Source organism: Pantherophis guttatus, chromosome 11 (genome assembly GCF_059756535.1).
Source record: "Pantherophis guttatus breed Tessera chromosome 11, ASM5975653v1, whole genome shotgun sequence".
NCBI lineage: Eukaryota > Metazoa > Chordata > Lepidosauria > Squamata > Colubridae > Pantherophis > Pantherophis guttatus.
This window is the reverse complement of record NC_142073.1, coordinates 939029-957643: the sequence shown is the minus strand read 5'-3', so window position 1 is coordinate 957643 and position 18615 is coordinate 939029. Positions and strand designations below refer to the sequence as shown.

The following is an 18615-nucleotide window of genomic DNA, read 5'->3' as shown; positions in this document are numbered from 1 at the left end:
CTGCCACTTCTTACCTGTGGAGCTCTCTTCACTGGAAGGATACGTGGCCTTTCCCAAGAGTAAATTCACCATGGTGGGGGAATTTGCTACTTTTAATGGAGTCTCTCCCCTCCTGTTAAGTTGTTGAGGGTTTCCTCCGTAATGTAACAACAATTTCACCACCTAACGAAACAAAATTTTCAGTCAGGTGCTATTCTCCAAGAGAAGGTTAAACAACATAAATTAAGGTCAACTTCAAGCTGGATCATCTACGCAAATGTGTCCCTACCAGCTTGTATTAATGTAACTTGAATTCTGCAGAATGTAGGTCACAACTCAGATGAAACACACCTTTCAATACATTTAAGCCCTCAGCTCCTCCTCCTTTGTGAAGGAAAGTCTTTGGAGGCCACCGCCATTCAGCGTGGCCCGTCCCAGGCTACGGGGAGCCTCGGTCGGATTCTGTGTCAAAGCCTCCTTTATGCTTACACACTTTGTCCCCTGATCCAGCTGCTCTGCCTTCATCTTCAGAAGAGCAAAAGGCAGTTGCGCTCCAAGGACCTAGAAATAAGGGCACTATGGCATATCAGGGAGGGGAGGGTCAGCGAGACAGGAGCAGAGAATCGCATTATCGCAAGTCATGGGAGGCAGCTGGGATTGTTGGAGTTTTTAAGCAGCAAACAGCTGGGAAGCCACAAGCTGCAAAGCTACCCTTTCTGTTGGTGGCATGGGACAACCTGAAAAAGAGGAAGAACCTGCCCAGCAACGAAAGCAAGAGCTGACCTTGTAGTGTCCATTGCTGGCTGCATCGTGCAGGGGAGTGTCATCGTCCAAACCCTTGGTATTGACCTCGGCTCCTGCAGCAAGCAGCTGTTTCGCAACATCATAGTAACCTCGGTTGCATGCCTCGTGCAAAGCAGTCCAGCCTGCAAAAGTACGAATCAGTCACATGTAGGGGGCATGTAGAGCCAAGTTCCCATGAGCAGCTCTCTCCCCCACAATGCACCAATTGATTGGGACAGCTTGCCTGGGGGAAAGAGTCGCTAATTTGCACTGGGTTAAATCTGGAGAAACCGGATACCCATCTATCAGCTAGCCCATCTAGGCTTTTGGGTTAGTAATATATATAACGCAGCTGGTTGCTACCCAGGAGAACGGAAGGCAACAGAAATTTAGTGAATTAAAAAATGTACATTTATTTTTGTTAAACTTTTGCAAGAATCAGAGGAATATGTCTGTCTACTTCTGCTCGGGTGTAGTTTTGACAAGGTGTTCAAGAGAGAAAAATAAGGATTTCTGGAGTTGCTCACGGCTCAACGGCCCTGCGGGTAAATGCCCAGATGGAAAATACTGCCCAAGGAAACTCGGATTTAGCTCCTGGAATGCAATGAGTGACGAGTGCAACATGTGTTTGTGAAGTGGAGGGAGGGAGATGGAGGTAACTCTGCCAGAAAGAAGCTTAAAAAAAAACTAGCTCAGAGAATCAACCAATGGAATCAACCGGTGGAACAGAAGCTGCCTTCAGAAGTTGTGGGAGCTTCATCACTTGAGACTTTCAAGAAAAGATTGGACTGCCATTTGTCAGAAATGGTGTAGGGTCTCCTGCTTGAGCGAGGGGTTGGACTAGATGACCTATAAGGTCCCTTCCAACTTTATTAATCTGATTAAAATGTTATTGTTTTACTAAACAGTTACAACTTTGAGTATGTAACAAATTTAAAATGAAGAGTAAACTTTATTGAGAAATGTTCCAAATCAAGGTATTCTGTGATCTTTTAGGCCCGCCCACCTCATCAGATTTTTTTTTTCCCTTTTAAAAGCTTTTTTTCTACAACCTCTTCGGCCGAAAAAATGCTTTTAAAAGTTTTTTTAAAAAGCCTCTGATGATGATCACGGGGCTCAGCTGGGATCGTCAGAGGTTTCTAAGAGCATTTTTTTCTACAACCTCTTAAGGTTGTAGGAAAAATGCTTTTAAAAGTGGGGGGAAAAAAGTTGGCCACGCCCACCCAGTCACCTTACCCCCACCAAGCCAAGCCCACAAAATAAGCCACGCCCACAGAACCGGTAGTATAAATTTTTAGAACCCACCCCTGATATATATATCTTCCTCCTCCTTCTCCTCCCCCCTCTCCCTCTCTAGAAGAATAATGTTGTGGGGCATAACTACAGAACATACATGGATTTTGGTCTAGAATTTACCTCGCTTGTTCTGAGCAAGCTGTTGTGTCCTCCTAATTTTGTCGTTCAATCCAAAGTCTAATAAAACCTCAGCATCCCTTGGCTTGCTAACCTTTTGCCAAGCCTTGCCTGTTTTTGGGTAGGTAATCCAGAGAGGTTACCTGCAAAGTCTTTTACGTTGACATCGGCGCCCTCAATGATCAGCTCCTTGACACGCCGGGCGTCTCCCCGAATGGCCGCCCGATGCAGCCGGGTTTCTCCGCGTTCATTTCTCTTGTTCACTTTATCTTTGGTTTTGGAGGCAGAATTAGGCGTTCCCTTCGGACAAACTGCAGACTGAGAGGGGTGCTTTGGTGTTGTATCCACTGTTTGGGGAGGGAGGGAGAGAAACACAAAAAGGAGCTTGATTAAGGCCTTTAGAGGGAGCTGTGCACAGGAGTTACAGGAAGACTGGAGGATGTGGGGAGAGGAGGACGGGGCAGAGAGTAAAGTAGTTGCCGGGATGAGGCAACTACTGTAGGAAGCGGCCATGGAAAAGCATCTCGGACACCAGGAATTAAGAGGCGCCTCCACTCCTCCGGTGCCAGCACAAACTCTGCCCACTTCCAACATTTGTCAAGGGGTTCTGCGGAATGGGATTCTGTTAGGAAGAAGCAGAAGCCCCAGTCCTGTGCCCACCTGGACTGTTGGCAGATTCTTCTGCTGTCATCTGCATGAGAAGGGCCACCTGCTGGCGCTCGGAGAGTGGGTAGCCCGCCCGAATCCCCGAAAGCCCCATTCCGAAGAGCAGGTTGGGCTTCCGAGCGGCCGGTTCCTTTTTGCTCCTCTTCCGCTCAGGACCTTGCTTTTCTGTGAGACACAAAAAACAGGCATTGGCACAGTTCTTAAGTTCATTCTTTCCGAAGAATCTGACTTTTTTTTTTCTTTTTTCTTTTGCTTTCCAGATAGTTGGCCTTCGACAGGGAAGTTTCCATTAGGACGTCTGCAAGTGGGACCAAGATCTACTGGTTTCAGGATAGGAAGCAGATTCTTTTGAGTAAGTGTATTCACACACACAATTGCTACATTTGTTGGAGGGCCCTGGCCTGCCTCTTCTACTCTGAAACACAAATATGGCACGGGAACAGGGGCAGATTTTCCTACTTAAATAACAGTGCAGACATTTACTGTTAATATCCAACTCTCAGAAAATAGTTTAGTGCCCAGTGAATTCTGAGACTTTAAAAAAAGGTCTCACTTTCAACCAAAACCATAACAGAAAAAGGGAGCTGCCTGCCAAGCCCCATGACTTCATACCATTGGCAGGGGGCATTCCACTTTCACAATCCGTGAAATCTAGAGATTCCCTGATCCAGAAGGCAGAAAAGATCTCGTTTCAACTAGGGAGGAAAGCCTGCAGACTCCCACCTCAAGACCTCGGGTCAGAATTGGCAGCCGTTTCAAAGAATGGAAATCCTGGAGGATAAGAGAGGATCCAAATAATGAATTGTGTGGAATTAGATCAGCTTACTATGTTACTGAAAGGACGGGGGGGGGCACAGATTACTATATATCTTGGAGTCAATGGTATAATTGGATATCAAATCGAGCTATAAATAGAGATATTGGATAAGCATGTCAATTGGTATATGCAATAAAATTTTGTACGTTACCCTATATATGTAATGGGACAAGTTTATTTCCTTCTCGCGTTGTGATGTAGACCGCTATAGATTTAATGTTTGTTGGATGTATAAGATAAAATAAAATAATAATTTAAAAAAAAGAAAAAGAAAGAGAGGATCCAAAGGCTCTGGCACAGATGGCAAAAGACTCCCTTTCATTCCCACATTTGCCAGGTGCCTCATCCTGGCAAGGAGGAGGAAGAGAAAGCGCTCCACAATTGAGGCATTCTCCTACAGCCACCAGCTGGCCTACGGGAGTTCTCACAGAGAAGCAGAAATATGCCACAAACCAGGGAATGCTCAAACTAAAAATGAATGATAAAAGCAAAGAGGTCTATGCTGCACTGCAGGTTAAGATATTTTGATGCATTTTGAGGGGAATCAGAGGATGCCAGGGAGAGTTACAATATTTGATATTACAGAAGCTGTGTATAGCTCCAAAACTATTCTGGCAGCATTTGCAACAGTTCTTTAGGGTGGAGAATGGGAAAGATACTTTCCCCCAGAAACTTAATACTGAAATTCAGTGCTAATAATATGGAATTTCCCCCATATGAGATGCCATGTAAATCCGGAATGCTAGAAAGTGAATAAATAATTGCTCATTCTACAGGCAAAGAAAAAGAGGCCAGCACATATTCTCAGATTACAAATTACGTTGTTGAACTCTCTATGGGGGGCTGGGAAAGCCTTCTGAATCAAGAGAACAGACTGTTGTGTCTCAGCTGCAAGCGATGACCAAAGTTCATTAGCCTGATATAGCCGGGACAGGGATCGGAGGAGAAAATCAATGGAGAGAGAGAAGGCCCCTTTCAGGGCAGCTTCTTCTCTCCAACCAGGTCCTGGACTTCTGGGAAAAGCCACCCTTGCCACACAACCACAGAATGTGGTTCAAAACCGTAAAGGTGTGCACTGGCCAAAGAAGACTGGGGCTGCCTGCTCTCTCTCTCCCCCTCCCTCCCTTTTACACACACACACACACACACACACACACACTAGTGGTGCGTTTCTACCAGTTCATCCCGGTTCCCGCAAACCAGTAGCGGCTGGAGGCTCCACCTACCCGTCATCACGGATGGTCTGCACATGCGCAGAAGTGCTGTGCATGTGTGCACAATCACAGTTGCGAATGGGTAGCAAAGGTAAGTGGAACCCACCACTACACACACACAAGAAGCAGATCCTGCAAGGCAGCCTCTGCCCTGCCTGGAGTCAAGGGGTTAAGCCTGCTGCCCAGAGGAAGTTTTGGCCAAGTCAACCGAGTGTAACTGTAAGCCCCCGAGTTGGCCTGGAAGCAAGTCTGTCTGTAAACAGGAAGGAGAAGAGCAGACTTGCAGAGGCTTTGGCCCTCCTCCTCCTGGGTCAGATTTCAGAAACCGAGACAAGGAAAAAACCTGCGTCTGCTTGGGGAGGGGAGCAGGAAACTGGGAGGTGGGCAAAGCCTCACCCTAGCCTTGCTAGATGACCAAAGCTTGCTACTCCAACCTCTACACAAGAGGCTGAGCAGGCCTTCCTGAATCAGAACCAATTTTTGCCAAGAACAACAAAATACTGTGCACTAAAAACTCTTTCAACGAAGTTCGGGTTGCTGACATCCTCTCCGCTGCTTCCAGAAATTTCTGAAGTAAAAAAATTAGTTCAAAGTTGACTTGACAAAGCCAACAGCCGGGACAATTTATTCCAACTGGATCACACTAAATGCATTACTAGAATGTCATCCATATGTATGGAAGTTACGTATCCAGAACATTCCTGTTCAGGAATAAGTCTGCACTAGGCTACGTTATGAGGGGCTCCGAGAAAGGCCCCTCATAGCGTCCTCAGACCTTTTAATCCCAATGAAGCTAAGCGTCTTTTCGCAGAAACTCTTCCTCCAAAATATATTCTGCTTTTCCCAACTGTAGGCGGCCTGACCTGCTTAACATTCTGCAGTGTGAATGAAGCCCTTCCATCCTCCGACTCCTCCATTCGGCCAGGCAGTTCTCAGCTTCCCTTGTCAAGCTTTTGTCCGGCCTGCCCTAAAGGTGCCAGCATGCAGGGGCTGGTGGGGCTGTGCATGCCCGACCCAAAGTACGATCACCAGAGCCGCCCCTCTGCAGGCGTCTCCTAGAACAACCCCAGGCACGAACCAACCGCCTAGGATCAGGGCAGCAGGGAAGGCATTCCTCTCCCACCAGCTGTTCTCCCCACTCTGGCCTGCCCCACTCAGGCTGTGAAGGTGACATCGAGTTGAAAACATGAAACGTGCTCTCGTGACAGCACTAAGGCTTAGTAAGCTACTCTTAAAAAAAAAAAAAAGACAAGGTCCAGGCAAAAGAGAGACTTGAAGCCACATACCTTAGATGCTTCACACTAAGTTAAATTAAACTTTAATGTGGAACAGGCCTCTCTGGTGATTGTAAATCTAGCGGGAGAGATTCAAAGGTATCTTTCAACTGGCCCCAAATATTCTCTTTTGCGCTTCATGTGAAGTCAGTCCCAGGCCTAAAGCAAGGAGGCTAATGGCAGAGAGCAAGTCAAGACAGGAAGGAAGAGCTACGCCAGGGAAAAGGCAGCCCTCCGATTTCTCTAGCAGCACCTCATGGCTTACAAAAGGGCAAAGGGCGATATCAGAAATGCAGGCCACTGATCTCCCAAATCCGCTTCCCTGGTGTACGCAGAAAGATTCCCCCCCCCTTAGCCCTAAGGCTCTCGTTTTCAGAAAAACAAATTTCCAGATACACAGCCAAACCAAGATCAATAAAAAGAAACCAGAATGGTACACAGAACGAGGGAGAAAGGATAAAATGTCCCTGGGAGGAAGAATACAGTGGGCTTCGTTTTTCTTATCTGCAGCTTCACGTGCAGAGTGGCTCTTCTACCAGGGACTCTGGCGCACCCCAAAATGCCAAACGTTGGCACAACGTCGGTGCAGATGTATGGCAATGGCTTTACTCAAACGGAGCCAGGCCTTGAAGGAGGAGTCCTACACTGCAGCTTGTTCCAGGCAGCCGTGGATACTGCAAGGGGCCTGGAAGGGGCCAGGAGAGAGTCCCAAGAGTTTGCTGAATGAGGTTGCTGTAGAAAACACAAGGCATCCATCAAGAGTATGCAAAACACCCAGATTTAGAGTGGGAGGAAATGCAGAAAGATCTTTAGCACAAAGCAGCAAAGAAGACCAGTTGAATGCCACATAATTCAAGCAACACCAAGGAAGGAAGGAAAAGGGGGGGGGAGGGGGAGAAACAGTAGCACTACCAGTAGGAAGACAGCAGAATACACTAAATCCAGTGTGGGGACCGGAGCAAGAGGCCAAAATACTGAAACGGGGCAGAGTGGAATTTTGTTCTCCAGAAAAAAATAAGTAGCAAATCCTAATGCAAACTATAACAAACACACACAAACAAACATTCCCATCAGATAATATAAGAAGGCTGCATTCTTTGTATAGGCAGACTACAAAAGTGATATTATTTAAACAGCTCCCGGGCCATTCAGTTTAAGGCCCAAAGAAGCGAGCCCAACTCCATGGCTTCTAATGGATTTCTCAGCGGGACAGTTTTCCTAGGATGCCCAATTTCATTCTCATTAAAAGGCTCTTTGTATTTTGTCTCAAGAAAACTGAAGCAGCAGCTTTAGACATAAGCAGCAATAATTTCAAGGGGGTTCAAGCATTGATGACTAGGGGCGACGATGGACACGCTGTGTGTCGGATGGATGTAAAAGTGGCTGGCCAAATATCGCTCTTATCCTGCAGCTGAAAAAATACTTCTCTGGGATATGAAACGACAGCAGGAACCTGGTTTCATCCACCAACAGTATGGACCAACAAGTGTTCTATTTTGCGGAGACAAAGGCATTCCTTGAAGAAATGCTGCCTAAAACTATTCTGAATGCTTGGATACGCTTTTCAAAATCTGGACTATTTGTCATGGCTGAAATAAAAGCAGAAACATGGTCATTCAATTGCTTTGTGGAATGTTTCCTCTATCCCAGCTCAGGTTCCTACAAATTCACCCATTGCCAGGAAATCTGAAATGTTTTTCTTAGGCCTACTGTTGTCCATTAGGGGGAAAAAAATCATTTTTGATCCCTTTCCAAAAAGTGAGAAATAGTCAACATTCTTCACAAGAGTAACCATTAACCAGGAAGAGGCCATGTTAATGACATCATCATCATCATCACCACCCTCCCAACCACAACCACCACCATCACCACCGTCAGACACTTTTCTGGTTCTTCCTCTCAGACTTCAAAAAGGAAGCCACCGGGACTCTGGTGAGCAGGCAGCTTTTCCCTCCCACGGCCAGTTTCTCAGTTAGCATCACGGGGTGTGGCCTAAAAAGGGGAGTCTCAAATATTCAATTAATTCTCTCTGGTGGCTAGGTAAGAACCACTTTTTAACTTTTTCCTTTTTTAAAGCCAAGCACAATGAAGGAAGGGTTGGGATGAGTCAACGACTGCGTGGACAACACTGAAGTCAGCAACAAAAAACACACAAGTGAGACTCCTGCACACCAAAACATTTCTCAACCAGCCAGCAACCTGCTTCTTGTGATTCTCCGCACAATTAACCAGCTAGTGATTAATAAACTTCTTCCCAAACAACCAGTTCAACCTATAATCAACAAGCCAAAGATGCTTGCTTGCTAACAGAATTTATATAGCCACCTATCTTGTATAATGATTCTAGGCAGCTCACGACTATCAATAAAAACACAGATGGAAACAAAAATACCCTTCCCCTTCAGGTGCCAGACTGAACAGCTCTGGGGGGGAACTGCAGTCAAAGGAGATGAGAATCCCTCTCATTCATCAAGCATTGCAAACTCACTAATCAGGAACAGAAATGCAGGCAGCGCAGCGATCTGCACGGAGGACCACCAAGGCCTGCTCAGATGAGTAAACCAAGTTGTCTCCAACATGGCCTTCTTCTTCCAAAGCATTTTTGAAACCAGAGAGGGCAACACTTCAATTAAGGAATATATTGTTGCTTGGGTATGGTAGCTCTACACCTGAGGGTGCCGGGTGGTAGACAAGGCCATGAAGACAAGACCTCACTTTCAGCGGGGCAGCTCAGGAGAAGCAGGGCATAACAATATTGTCGTCAGCTTTGATTATCTTTTTATGAGCTTGTGTGGCCTGGAAGAAATTATCTCCCATGCACTTAATTATTCTTCATTATTATTCCATTTATAGCCTATCTTTCCACCCAGAAGGCACACAAGTTCCTCTTGCAACAAGACAGAGTATTTTTCCATGCATTATGTACCAATGTGAATATCTGAAAATCTTTCCTTCAAGTTTCTACTCCTAATACATTGAAGTCTATTTTAAAACCTGTCGCAGAGAACTAATGTTCTAGATTGCATATATTCAGCTTCTGTCTCATCAGAATTTCTTGGGAAGTTTTCAAATGTAATAGTCACATATACTTTGCTTTTAGAGGAAAAGACCAAGTGCCCTTAAAACTTACCTTTTCCAACAAGCAGGGCTGGCCTAACAAATCCTTTAAATGATTTTAAATTTGTTTGTCTTTTTAAATTTTGGGCCAAATTGAGATATTTCCTTTTAATCTGTTCTTAATGTATTTATTATGTGTTTTTATTTGGCTGTACACCGCCCTGAGTCCCTAGGGAGAAGGGCGGTATATAAATTTGAAGTAAATAAATAAATAAAATAAATAAAATACCTCCTGTGCAGTAAAGGCAGCCACAATCAGAAGCTGCCTCTCAGGGTGGAAGGCTTCCATATAGAGGCCATCAGAGGAAGGAGGCTCCTTCTTAGTTATTGAGATTTTAAGCCACTTTTCTGTATAGTACAGGGGTGAAATCCAGCAGCTTCTGACAGGTTCTGGAGAACCGGTAGCAGAAATTTTGTGTAGTTTGGAGAACTGGCAAATACCACTTCTGGCTGGCCCCAGAGTAGGGTGGGAATGGGGATTTTGCAGTATCCTTCCCCTGCCATGCCCACCAAGCCATACCACGCCCACCAAGCCACGGCCACAGAACCGGTAATAAAAAAATTTGGATTTCACCACTGGTATAGTATATACGTTTTCCCAAACAGTTAGCTATCTAACAGAAGGAAACCATGTTGTTAAATATAATTTTTTTAAAAAAGAGAATTTTACACAAAATTACAGAACTATAAAAGATAGACAAAAGAAATATATATACAAAACGAAAGGCAGCAAAAGAGGAAACAAAGAAAAGCTATCTAAAAAAGCAACCTTCACTCTTATCTGCAGCAATTATAGACATAGTTACCATCTCTACCCTAAACCTTTGACTGTTTCTTCCGTATTAGTGTAACTCTTGTCCCGTAGCGAGTTGTTCCAAGGTGAGTTGGCCATGGCGAGTTGTCGTTGACCCATGTTGATTCCTCTCCTTCTTTCCCAGAGCTAGGCGGCCTCAGTGATGGAACCTTATCCATCACTGTCCATATGTGAAGGACAAGCCTGAGTCCATTTTTCCCCACCTCTCTCCTTGCATGTTCAATTTAGTCCCAGGCACAACTCTCGATTTTTTAAAAGCACACACTGAATATTATTCTTGAGTCAGCTATATTGTTCCAGACAACGCCACTATCTCGCAGCAAGACCCCGGCACCTTTGGCAAACGTTCAGCTTGAAACCGGAATCCACAGAGAAGCTGCAGAATGCAGGCTAAAGGGTGAAAGGGGGTGGGGAGAGCAGCTGGGCAGTTTCAAAGAGAGCAGCTTAAGGCCTGGGTGGAATCTGCAGCTGCTGGAAGGACAGTGGAAAAGGAAGGTTAATGATCAACCTCTAACTAAGCACAGCCTGGCCGTTGACCAGATTGCCATATTCTATTTTGCTTTCTGAAGGTTTCCTCCTCCAGAGTTTTTGCTCCAGACGCTGATCTTACCTAGGATCACCGACTGTAAAATCTTGTGCCGGAGAGCAAGTGCTGCATTCCGCTCTGCTCCAAAATAGCCAACTCTGACTTCCCCAAATGCCGACAGCATTTCCTTCTCTGCCCTGAGGAAAAAGGCCCCAGGCGCCCCCTCCTCCCGGAAGGCCTGCTCAAGCTAAGACAGAGACCGGCCTCTCTTTCCTTGGGATATGGAGCCCCCTCCTCCACTGAGAGTGTGGGCTTGGTATGCATTTCCCTTTTTCCATCTCGACAAATTCTCAAGAGTGGTTGACTCTTTAAGAACGCTGAAGCTGCACTCTGGCTTGACTCAAACAGAAACAGGCAATTTCTAAGAGATCATCCAATAATAATCGATATGGAAAGTAAGAGGTAAACACACTAGAAAAAATAGCCCAGGTATTTAGTAGCAAAGGGCTGTAACACACTCATTAGCAAATGAAATTCTTCCTGGCTTTTAGCTTTTGCTATTTCTTTTAAATTTCTAAGTTAACTTTCAAAACAGTTTTTTATATTCTTCCAGTTTAATGATCAGCAGCCCCCTCATCTCTCTGGAAAATCAATTTAGAGTAAACCCGTGGTTTAACAGAGCCCAGTTTAGCAAATGTTTGGTGCACAGGACAACAGTTTTGGCTGGGCGGCTCCTACAGTTATTATAACCTCTCCATTCGTTTATGCAATCTGGCCAGCACTTGCTGCCTTCCTTAAACAATGAATGTTCTTCCGTGCTCACTTCCTTCCCAGTTCCAGGTGAAGGAGAAAGGTGTGTAAAGATCAGGTGTGAGGAACTCTGGAATGGCACCATCCAGGGAGGGAGACGCGGAGGCTGGGCAGGCCAGAGCTGAACAAGGCAGGGAAGGTGGTGGAAAGGCTGAGCAAGCTGGCCGGGTGGGGGAGAAACCCCGGGGCAGTGAGGAGAGAGGTGATGTTTCCTGCCCAGTCAACCCTTCCTTACTGGGGGAACAGCAGGAGAAAACAAAGGTCCTTGAAGAGCCCTTAAGGCTGGCACCCAGAACGCCCTTCCTCTCGGATATTCTTCTGAAGTCCCTACATTTGATTTCCAAATAGGGAAAAGGGGTCCCCCCCCCACCTTCAACAGACTGTTAAACTGATGCTTTATGTATGCATTAGCCGCTTCTAGACGTTCTGAAAAGCAAAAGGACATCATAAAGTTGAAATGCCTCTGCTTTATTAGTGAAAAATTAAGGAGTTTTCATAGTGTTAAGTAGGTGTAATAATCTTCCTAGCCAGCTCAGGCTGAATTCCTTGGCGCTTTCCATTTTAGGAGAAATTAAAACCAACATTTAGCTTTTGCTGCTCGTCCTGTGGACGTAACGTGACGGTTTTGTCCTTCTGAAGCAAAGGTGGAACGAAAATAGAGACAGCGCATTCTGCAAATCACCAGCAGAACACGTCATTTCCTCCCTGGTGTTTCTGAAAAGAGCTTTTACACTGCAAGCAGAAAGTATTTCTAAAGCACACATTTCCTACTTCTAAGGCGTCTAGGAAGAAAAACATTTGCTGCTCCACAACTCCAGCTTTTCTCATTCATTCAGGAAATATATTAAGTTTTGTTGGATTTGGAGTGCATAACTTTTCTTGAGGCTTGGGCCAAATGTAGCTTTTGAATGGTATAACAATCTGTGTGTGTGTGTGTGTGTGTGTGTGTGTGTGTGTGTGTGTGTGTGTGTAAGGAGGGGTAGTGACAAAAGAGTAGGTAGAACTTAGATAAACAGAAAATAATTGAATAAATGAATGGGATCGTTCCCAGATTAACGTCCCTTTCTTGCTCTGTTACATTAAATATTCGGACTGAGCGACCACTTTTGGACAAGGCCTGGCCGCTGCCCTCACAGCTGTGAAAGGTGACGGTGCGGCTGGCCGGCCTCAGCTTTAAGACTACACAATATATTGGGGCAAAAGGCCCTTCTTCCCAAACAGGAGACACTTCGAGATGTGCCTGTCATCACCCGATTACAAACACGGTTATTTTTCTGGGGTTCACATGTCATGGGGTCCACAAGCCGGGCAGGTCTAGCAACCAGTTGAGTTGAGGCATTAAGAAGCTGATAACAGAGGATGATGATTTGTCACAGCCCTGTCGGCACCTTCTTAACCCCCAATTTCCTCAGCCTGGGGACCGCTGTGCCAGCCCAGGAAAAGGCACGGCGTCTTGTAGAGAAACCAGCCGTTGCGGAGAGTGGGACCATATGCGGATCTAAAGCACCATTGCCTGCTTCCAATCTGAACATTGCCCCCCTCTAAAACCATGGTCACGTTCTCCAGGGGCCTGAACAGCACCTCAGCGCTTCAAAGGCCTAACCTGAGGAGTCTGTCAGCCATCTGCAAGCCTTCCCAAAGCAAACCGCAGGACATGATACGCCTTTATAGGAAGAAAGCCCACGAATCAAGCCAGAGTTTTCTGGCATCTTCTGGGCAGTTCTCTGACTCAGCCAGAAGCCAAGAAAAGCAGCAGCCCACCAGACTAGATGCTGAATCTGGGGAAGCTGCTTCTGCTGAAGAACAGCTGTGGAGGTCGCCTCCCTATCCAGCCGCTCACCTGCCCACCTGCCTGCCGGCTCTCCTCAAAGGCAGGGCTGCCTCCTTCTGCTGATAAAGCCTCTCCCTTACCGGATTTAAAGCACAAAGTGTACCCATGGTGGACTTGGAAGAGCTCCAGGCCTTCTCTTCAGTACAGGCAGAAGAGTTGCTGGAGGCTGCAGTAGTAAGAGAAATTCTAAAATATGTTCTGATTGTTTTTTTGTTTCATTCTGTCCTGGAAGTAGCAGATATAATCATATGCAGAATATGCTTGCAGACAATAAGCCAGTTTTTTTCTAGCCGATTTTGAAGACTGCTGGGAAATGTAAAAGCATAGTAGCCTAAGAAGTGCAATACTCGGAGGTCAGGAAAGAGAAATTCTCTTTCGTACCTTCTTGCCAGATACCTCTTACTACTAATGTCTTGATCCGCGTGGGTATTATATCCATTAGAATTATAATAGAAAGCCCTATTCCCATTTCATACCATTACCTAAAACCACAAGCAGTTTATGATTTGGGTTAATATTTAAGGATCACGGTGTTTCCTGCGAGATGACAACCTTCCAACTAATTACACAATGAAAAAGATGCTGACTGTAGCTGGATTCTTAGGCAACCTCACAATAATACTCTATCCACACTAAACCAGGCATTGGGTTGCTATCCTCAAATAGCCAAACTTCATATCCATTTGTTCTTTTGTTTTACCACAGATCTGGTTTGCCATTTCCACTGCTTCCTGAACCACTGGAATTAAAAAAAAAAAAAAAAAGGCTTTTTCTTTTTAGTACAAGGGGATGTTCTGGTTATTAAGGACCCAGAGGAAAACTAAACCAAAACACCAACCAGTGAAACCTTTCAACTCTCACTTTTGATAGCCTTAGCAGCACATTTTGCACTGGGCAGAGGGCAGAGCTTTGGAAATGCAGGGGCAGACAGCTAAATTCCAATTAAGGGGGTGCATTAGGGGAAGACAAGCTGCCACCTGTGGGACACATTTAGCTACTGAACGGTGCTCAGGGCAACTGTGGCTTCTCAGCGTATAACAGAATAAAACAGGTGACAATCTACACACCGCACTCATTTCACCATTTATGTATGAATATTCAGCACAAAGGGCTAAAAGGTAGGTGGCAGAGAGATTATGCTTGTAAAACGATAATCTGATGATTATACATTTTATCTCAAAAACTGCATAGCTTAATTTTTTGGCACTCCTGAAAAGATACAAATTGACAGACTAGAAAAGGAGAAGTAAAGATTTCAGAAGGTAAGCATCAAAGAATAAGTGCCTATCAAAATAGGTGCAGATTTGCTGTTAAATGTGGTTTTTCCGCATCCTTTTTAGAGACTTGACCTTTGTCCCAAACCACTCAATTTTGAGACCAGTTTTAAATAATATAATATTGTATATTCTTGCCTGTATCTGAATCTTTTTGATCTCCATTTGTTCCAACGGTGAAAGGTAATTTCCGTTTTGTAGCTCTCTCCTTCACTTCTTTGCCACCATCACTCCGGTCCAATTTTGGAGTCTTGGTTAGAGAAACTTTATCTTTATCCTAGAAAAGAAACAGGAAAATTAGGATTTTCACAAAAGCCCTCACATTTGCCAACACCAAGGTTGACTTTCTTAAGCAAAGTTGCTATCAAGCTACTGTCCGCAAAAAATAAATGTACGCTTGTCTGCACATTCCTCAAGTTCACGGCAGTTGCAAGACAGCTGTCAAACCTCTTTCTTCAAGGTTTGAAGAAAGAGCCTTGGTAGTACAATGGTCTAAAGCACCCTGTTATTAAGACCAGCTGCCTGCAATTACTGCAGGTCCGAATGTCGCCAAGGCTCAAGGTTGACTCAGCCTCCCATCCTTTCTAAGGTAGGTTAAATGAGGACCCAGTCTGTGGGGGCAATAAGCTGACTTTGTATAAATATACAAAAGGATGAAGGCTATTGCTTAGCACATTGTAAGCCGCCCTGAGTCTCCGGAGAAGGGCGGCATATAAATCAAATTAAAAAAAAAAAAAGGTGACACTTTGTGGAATTTTTTTAACCTTGGCAAAATGGTCTCAAAATGATGGTGATCGGGCCAAGCCGATAGGATTAACCATGCTGCATAAAAACACAGACAGAACAGTGATGCCTTGAATGCACGGGAAGCAAGGGGCTGAACGGCCCCCTTCTTTGACAGAGGCTGTTTGCACGATCTGGTTGCGCTGTTCCCTCCCCTCCTCCTCCAGATGGAGGGAGCTTCCCCAGCTGCCCAGTGTGGCTCACCTGCTATCTGAGAGGAGGGGCCTTTGGAGCACACCACAGTGCTGCCCACAGACCACCTGCAGCTCTGCACCCCAGGGCTATCAAGACCCAGCACAACCGAAGGAGAAGAAAAGGAAGCAAAAAGAAGGACTCTCTGCAGATGGTCTAATGCAGGGGTGTTAAACTCAAGGCCCACGGGCCAGATGCGGCCCACGGGGGTGCTTAGATCTGGCCCACGGGGCCACCCTGGAAACAGTGAGGGACCGGCCCACAGTGCCTCTGCCAGCAAAAACGGGCTCTCCTGAGCCCCATTTTCGCTGGCAGAGGGTTGCAGGAGGCCATCACAGCCAGAAACAAAGCTCAGGAGCCCGTTTTTGCTGGCAGAGCGCTCAGACTGCCACAAGCGCTCCCAACATGAGTGACATCCAACTGACCCCGCCCATCCGAAGTCAAACACAACCCTGATGTGGCCCTCAATGAAATCGAGTTTGACACCCCTGATCTAATGGTAACCTTTAAAATGATATATATGCCTGCACAACAGCCCATCTGTGCATGTCTAAAATAACAAAAAAGAAAGGGGATATGCTTTTAAAAAAGAAGTTTTACGTGTATGCTGAGGTTTGCATGCGCACAACTGCCCAGGGCCACCTGTACTGATTCTCTATGGCTTTAGGTGGGATGTTGGAGACTGCATAGCTGCCCTGTTCCTTGCTGTGGATTGAGGATGTTTTGAAAACTGTCTGATTATCAGGTGCACTTATTCAATGTTTCCTATATCAGCACTGTAACTACTGTCCAACTATTCCAACTACATTTTACACAAATTCAAAATAAACAGGAGGTTATTCTAAGTGGTTATACAAGAAACAGAAATAGCTGCACTGGGCCTTCAGGCTTTTTAGCTGGGTCCTTGCAGAGATGAAGTGGGCTTGAACAGGAATTGCTTTTAAATTAGTTGTTTTGTTTAAAGCCATATTTTCTCAGGGCAGCTTACAACAAACTACATTCAGAGGAATTTCTAAAACAAAAATATTCAAACACTATCACTAAATGCATAATATTGAAACAAAAAAGCCATAATAAAACAAAACAACTATTTAAAAAAGAAGCATTTTTCTAAAAAATCAAGAGGCTTATTAAAATGTTTGGGAAAATAAGCCACTTCTGCTTTGTGCTGTCAAGGCAGAATTCCTGGGGGTTCCAGTAATGGGGCGACTACTGAAGAGCCCCTGGAGTGCTGGGCTTGCAGGCTACGTACCAGCTTTGTGATCCAGACAGAATCTGCGTGGCCCACTGCCAGGTCGACACAAAGACTCTCCCTTAGATGAACATCAACATTAGTAGCAATGGAATAAAGTTAAAGGGTTGTATTTTTCCAATAACAGTATACACCAATTTTTGCATCATGGGAAGCGCAATAGAAATATGTTCATTATCCAGGGTTAAAATCAGCACATTCCATTGTAGAGAACAGATTGAACTAAGCACATTAGAAATGCTTGTGTATTTTTTTTTTAATCCTGATTTATTGACTCACTCTGGATTGCAAGCAGGTTTCTATTTTGGAAGGCCTTAAAAAGAGTTTCCAAACCTCATTAGGTTAGAGACATCTTGTTATAATGAACTAGCTATCTAGATCAGTTACCTGAAGGTGTTGTTTTTTTTAAAGAAAACTTGTGACTCAAATACTTAAGTCAACAGCTTCAGAAACACATTAGGAATAAACGCTACGATACAAAATGTTTTAGAAGCAGAGTGCCCAATAACTTATTAGTTATCCTCAGGAACTATTAATGTTTTCTAAACATGTTTTTCCTGAGTGTTAGATGACCCAATCAGCTGATTTGAAAATACTTCTACACTGCCTTAGAATAGAGACTGATATGTCATTATCGCCCAGATGGTACGTAACAATGGACATATATACCTCAAAAAAAGCAGAGTTTTGATTAAATACCTGAAGCCATGATTTCATAAATTAATAACACATTTAAAAAGCTTCAGGCTAAGAATCACAGAATGCCAGCAACAAGAACAGTTGTGCTAAATGTGCATATCCAAAATTACAATCCCCATACTGCTGTTGTTTAAAAACGGCCTTCAGTGAGTGAGAACTCCTCATGCTCTCAATATCTTGGGAAACAAATTACACTGAATCCTTTTTGAAATCAAAATTACTCATCCCATCTTCTATTTTCTCCACTTAATGAAACCATAATTCGTGGAAGCAACTTCAAACTTTGCCAGGGTATCTTTTTGAAATAAATATTATTAAAAGGATAGCATGGCAAAGTATTATCTGCATTTCAATAATAGACATGGTGACATCCACTAATTTAGCAGGCACAGAGATTAAATAATTTATGGAAAAAGTAGGGAGATCTATCAAGAAAAGTTAATTCTTTATAGGTAAATTGAACCTCATGTTAAAGGGAGTCTCATTGACTGACTGACTGACTGACTGACTGACTGACTGACTGACTGACTGACTGACTGACTGTATGTATGTATGTATGTATGTATGTATGTATGTATGTATGTATATGCTGCCCATCCTATATATATAACTTTGGGTGGCTAACAATTAAAAGCAAAATAAAAACAGAATAAAACAAACACAATCTGAAAAACAGCATCAATAGGTTAAGGCTCTTGTCTACTTTTAGGCACCAGCAGCATTGTGATGTTTGATACACACACACAAAAAAAGGGCACAGCTTACACAAAACACCTATTTCATCATTTTGATGAATTATTCATTCTGCAGACACCTTTGGGATAGTATTAAACAGGTCACAATATGACCCCAACCATGATGGCAGATAATTTAGTCCAGCTTTTTTGGACTTCAACCATATAAAGTTTTATTTTACATCTGAAGAAACAGATATACTCATTGCCCAAAACTCTGCAGAAGGAGACAAAGAAAGCTTAAATCCCAGCTATGCTCCAAGGAGAACAGTTCCACCAAAATAATTCTGACTGACGTTTAGGGAGGGAGGGAGGGAGGGAGGGAGGGAGGGAGGGAGGCAGGCTCTTTTACTTTGCTATGGGACTACAATCCCCAGGATCCCTTACAGCTAATCAGGTTGTGGATGTAAGATGATAGAAATGGAAGTTGGAATAGG

General features: G+C 44.4%; 1 protein-coding gene across 2 annotated transcripts in view; it reads right to left on the bottom strand.

Annotated features, from left to right (window-relative positions):
* Positions 1 to 18615, bottom strand: part of ANKRD11 (ankyrin repeat domain 11) — a 118850-nt gene that overhangs the window by 13277 nt on the left and 86958 nt on the right. For both annotated transcript variants that reach the window (XM_034426630.3, XM_087877084.1), the window contains 5 exons: positions 14657 to 14795; positions 2836 to 3006; positions 2319 to 2522; positions 763 to 905; positions 15 to 162 (listed from right to left, as the gene is read on the bottom strand). In XM_034426630.3, coding sequence (XP_034282521.1) covers positions 15 to 162; positions 763 to 905; positions 2319 to 2522; positions 2836 to 3006; positions 14657 to 14795 — 805 coding nt within the window. The remainder of the gene's footprint in view (positions 1 to 14; positions 163 to 762; positions 906 to 2318; positions 2523 to 2835; positions 3007 to 14656; positions 14796 to 18615) is intronic.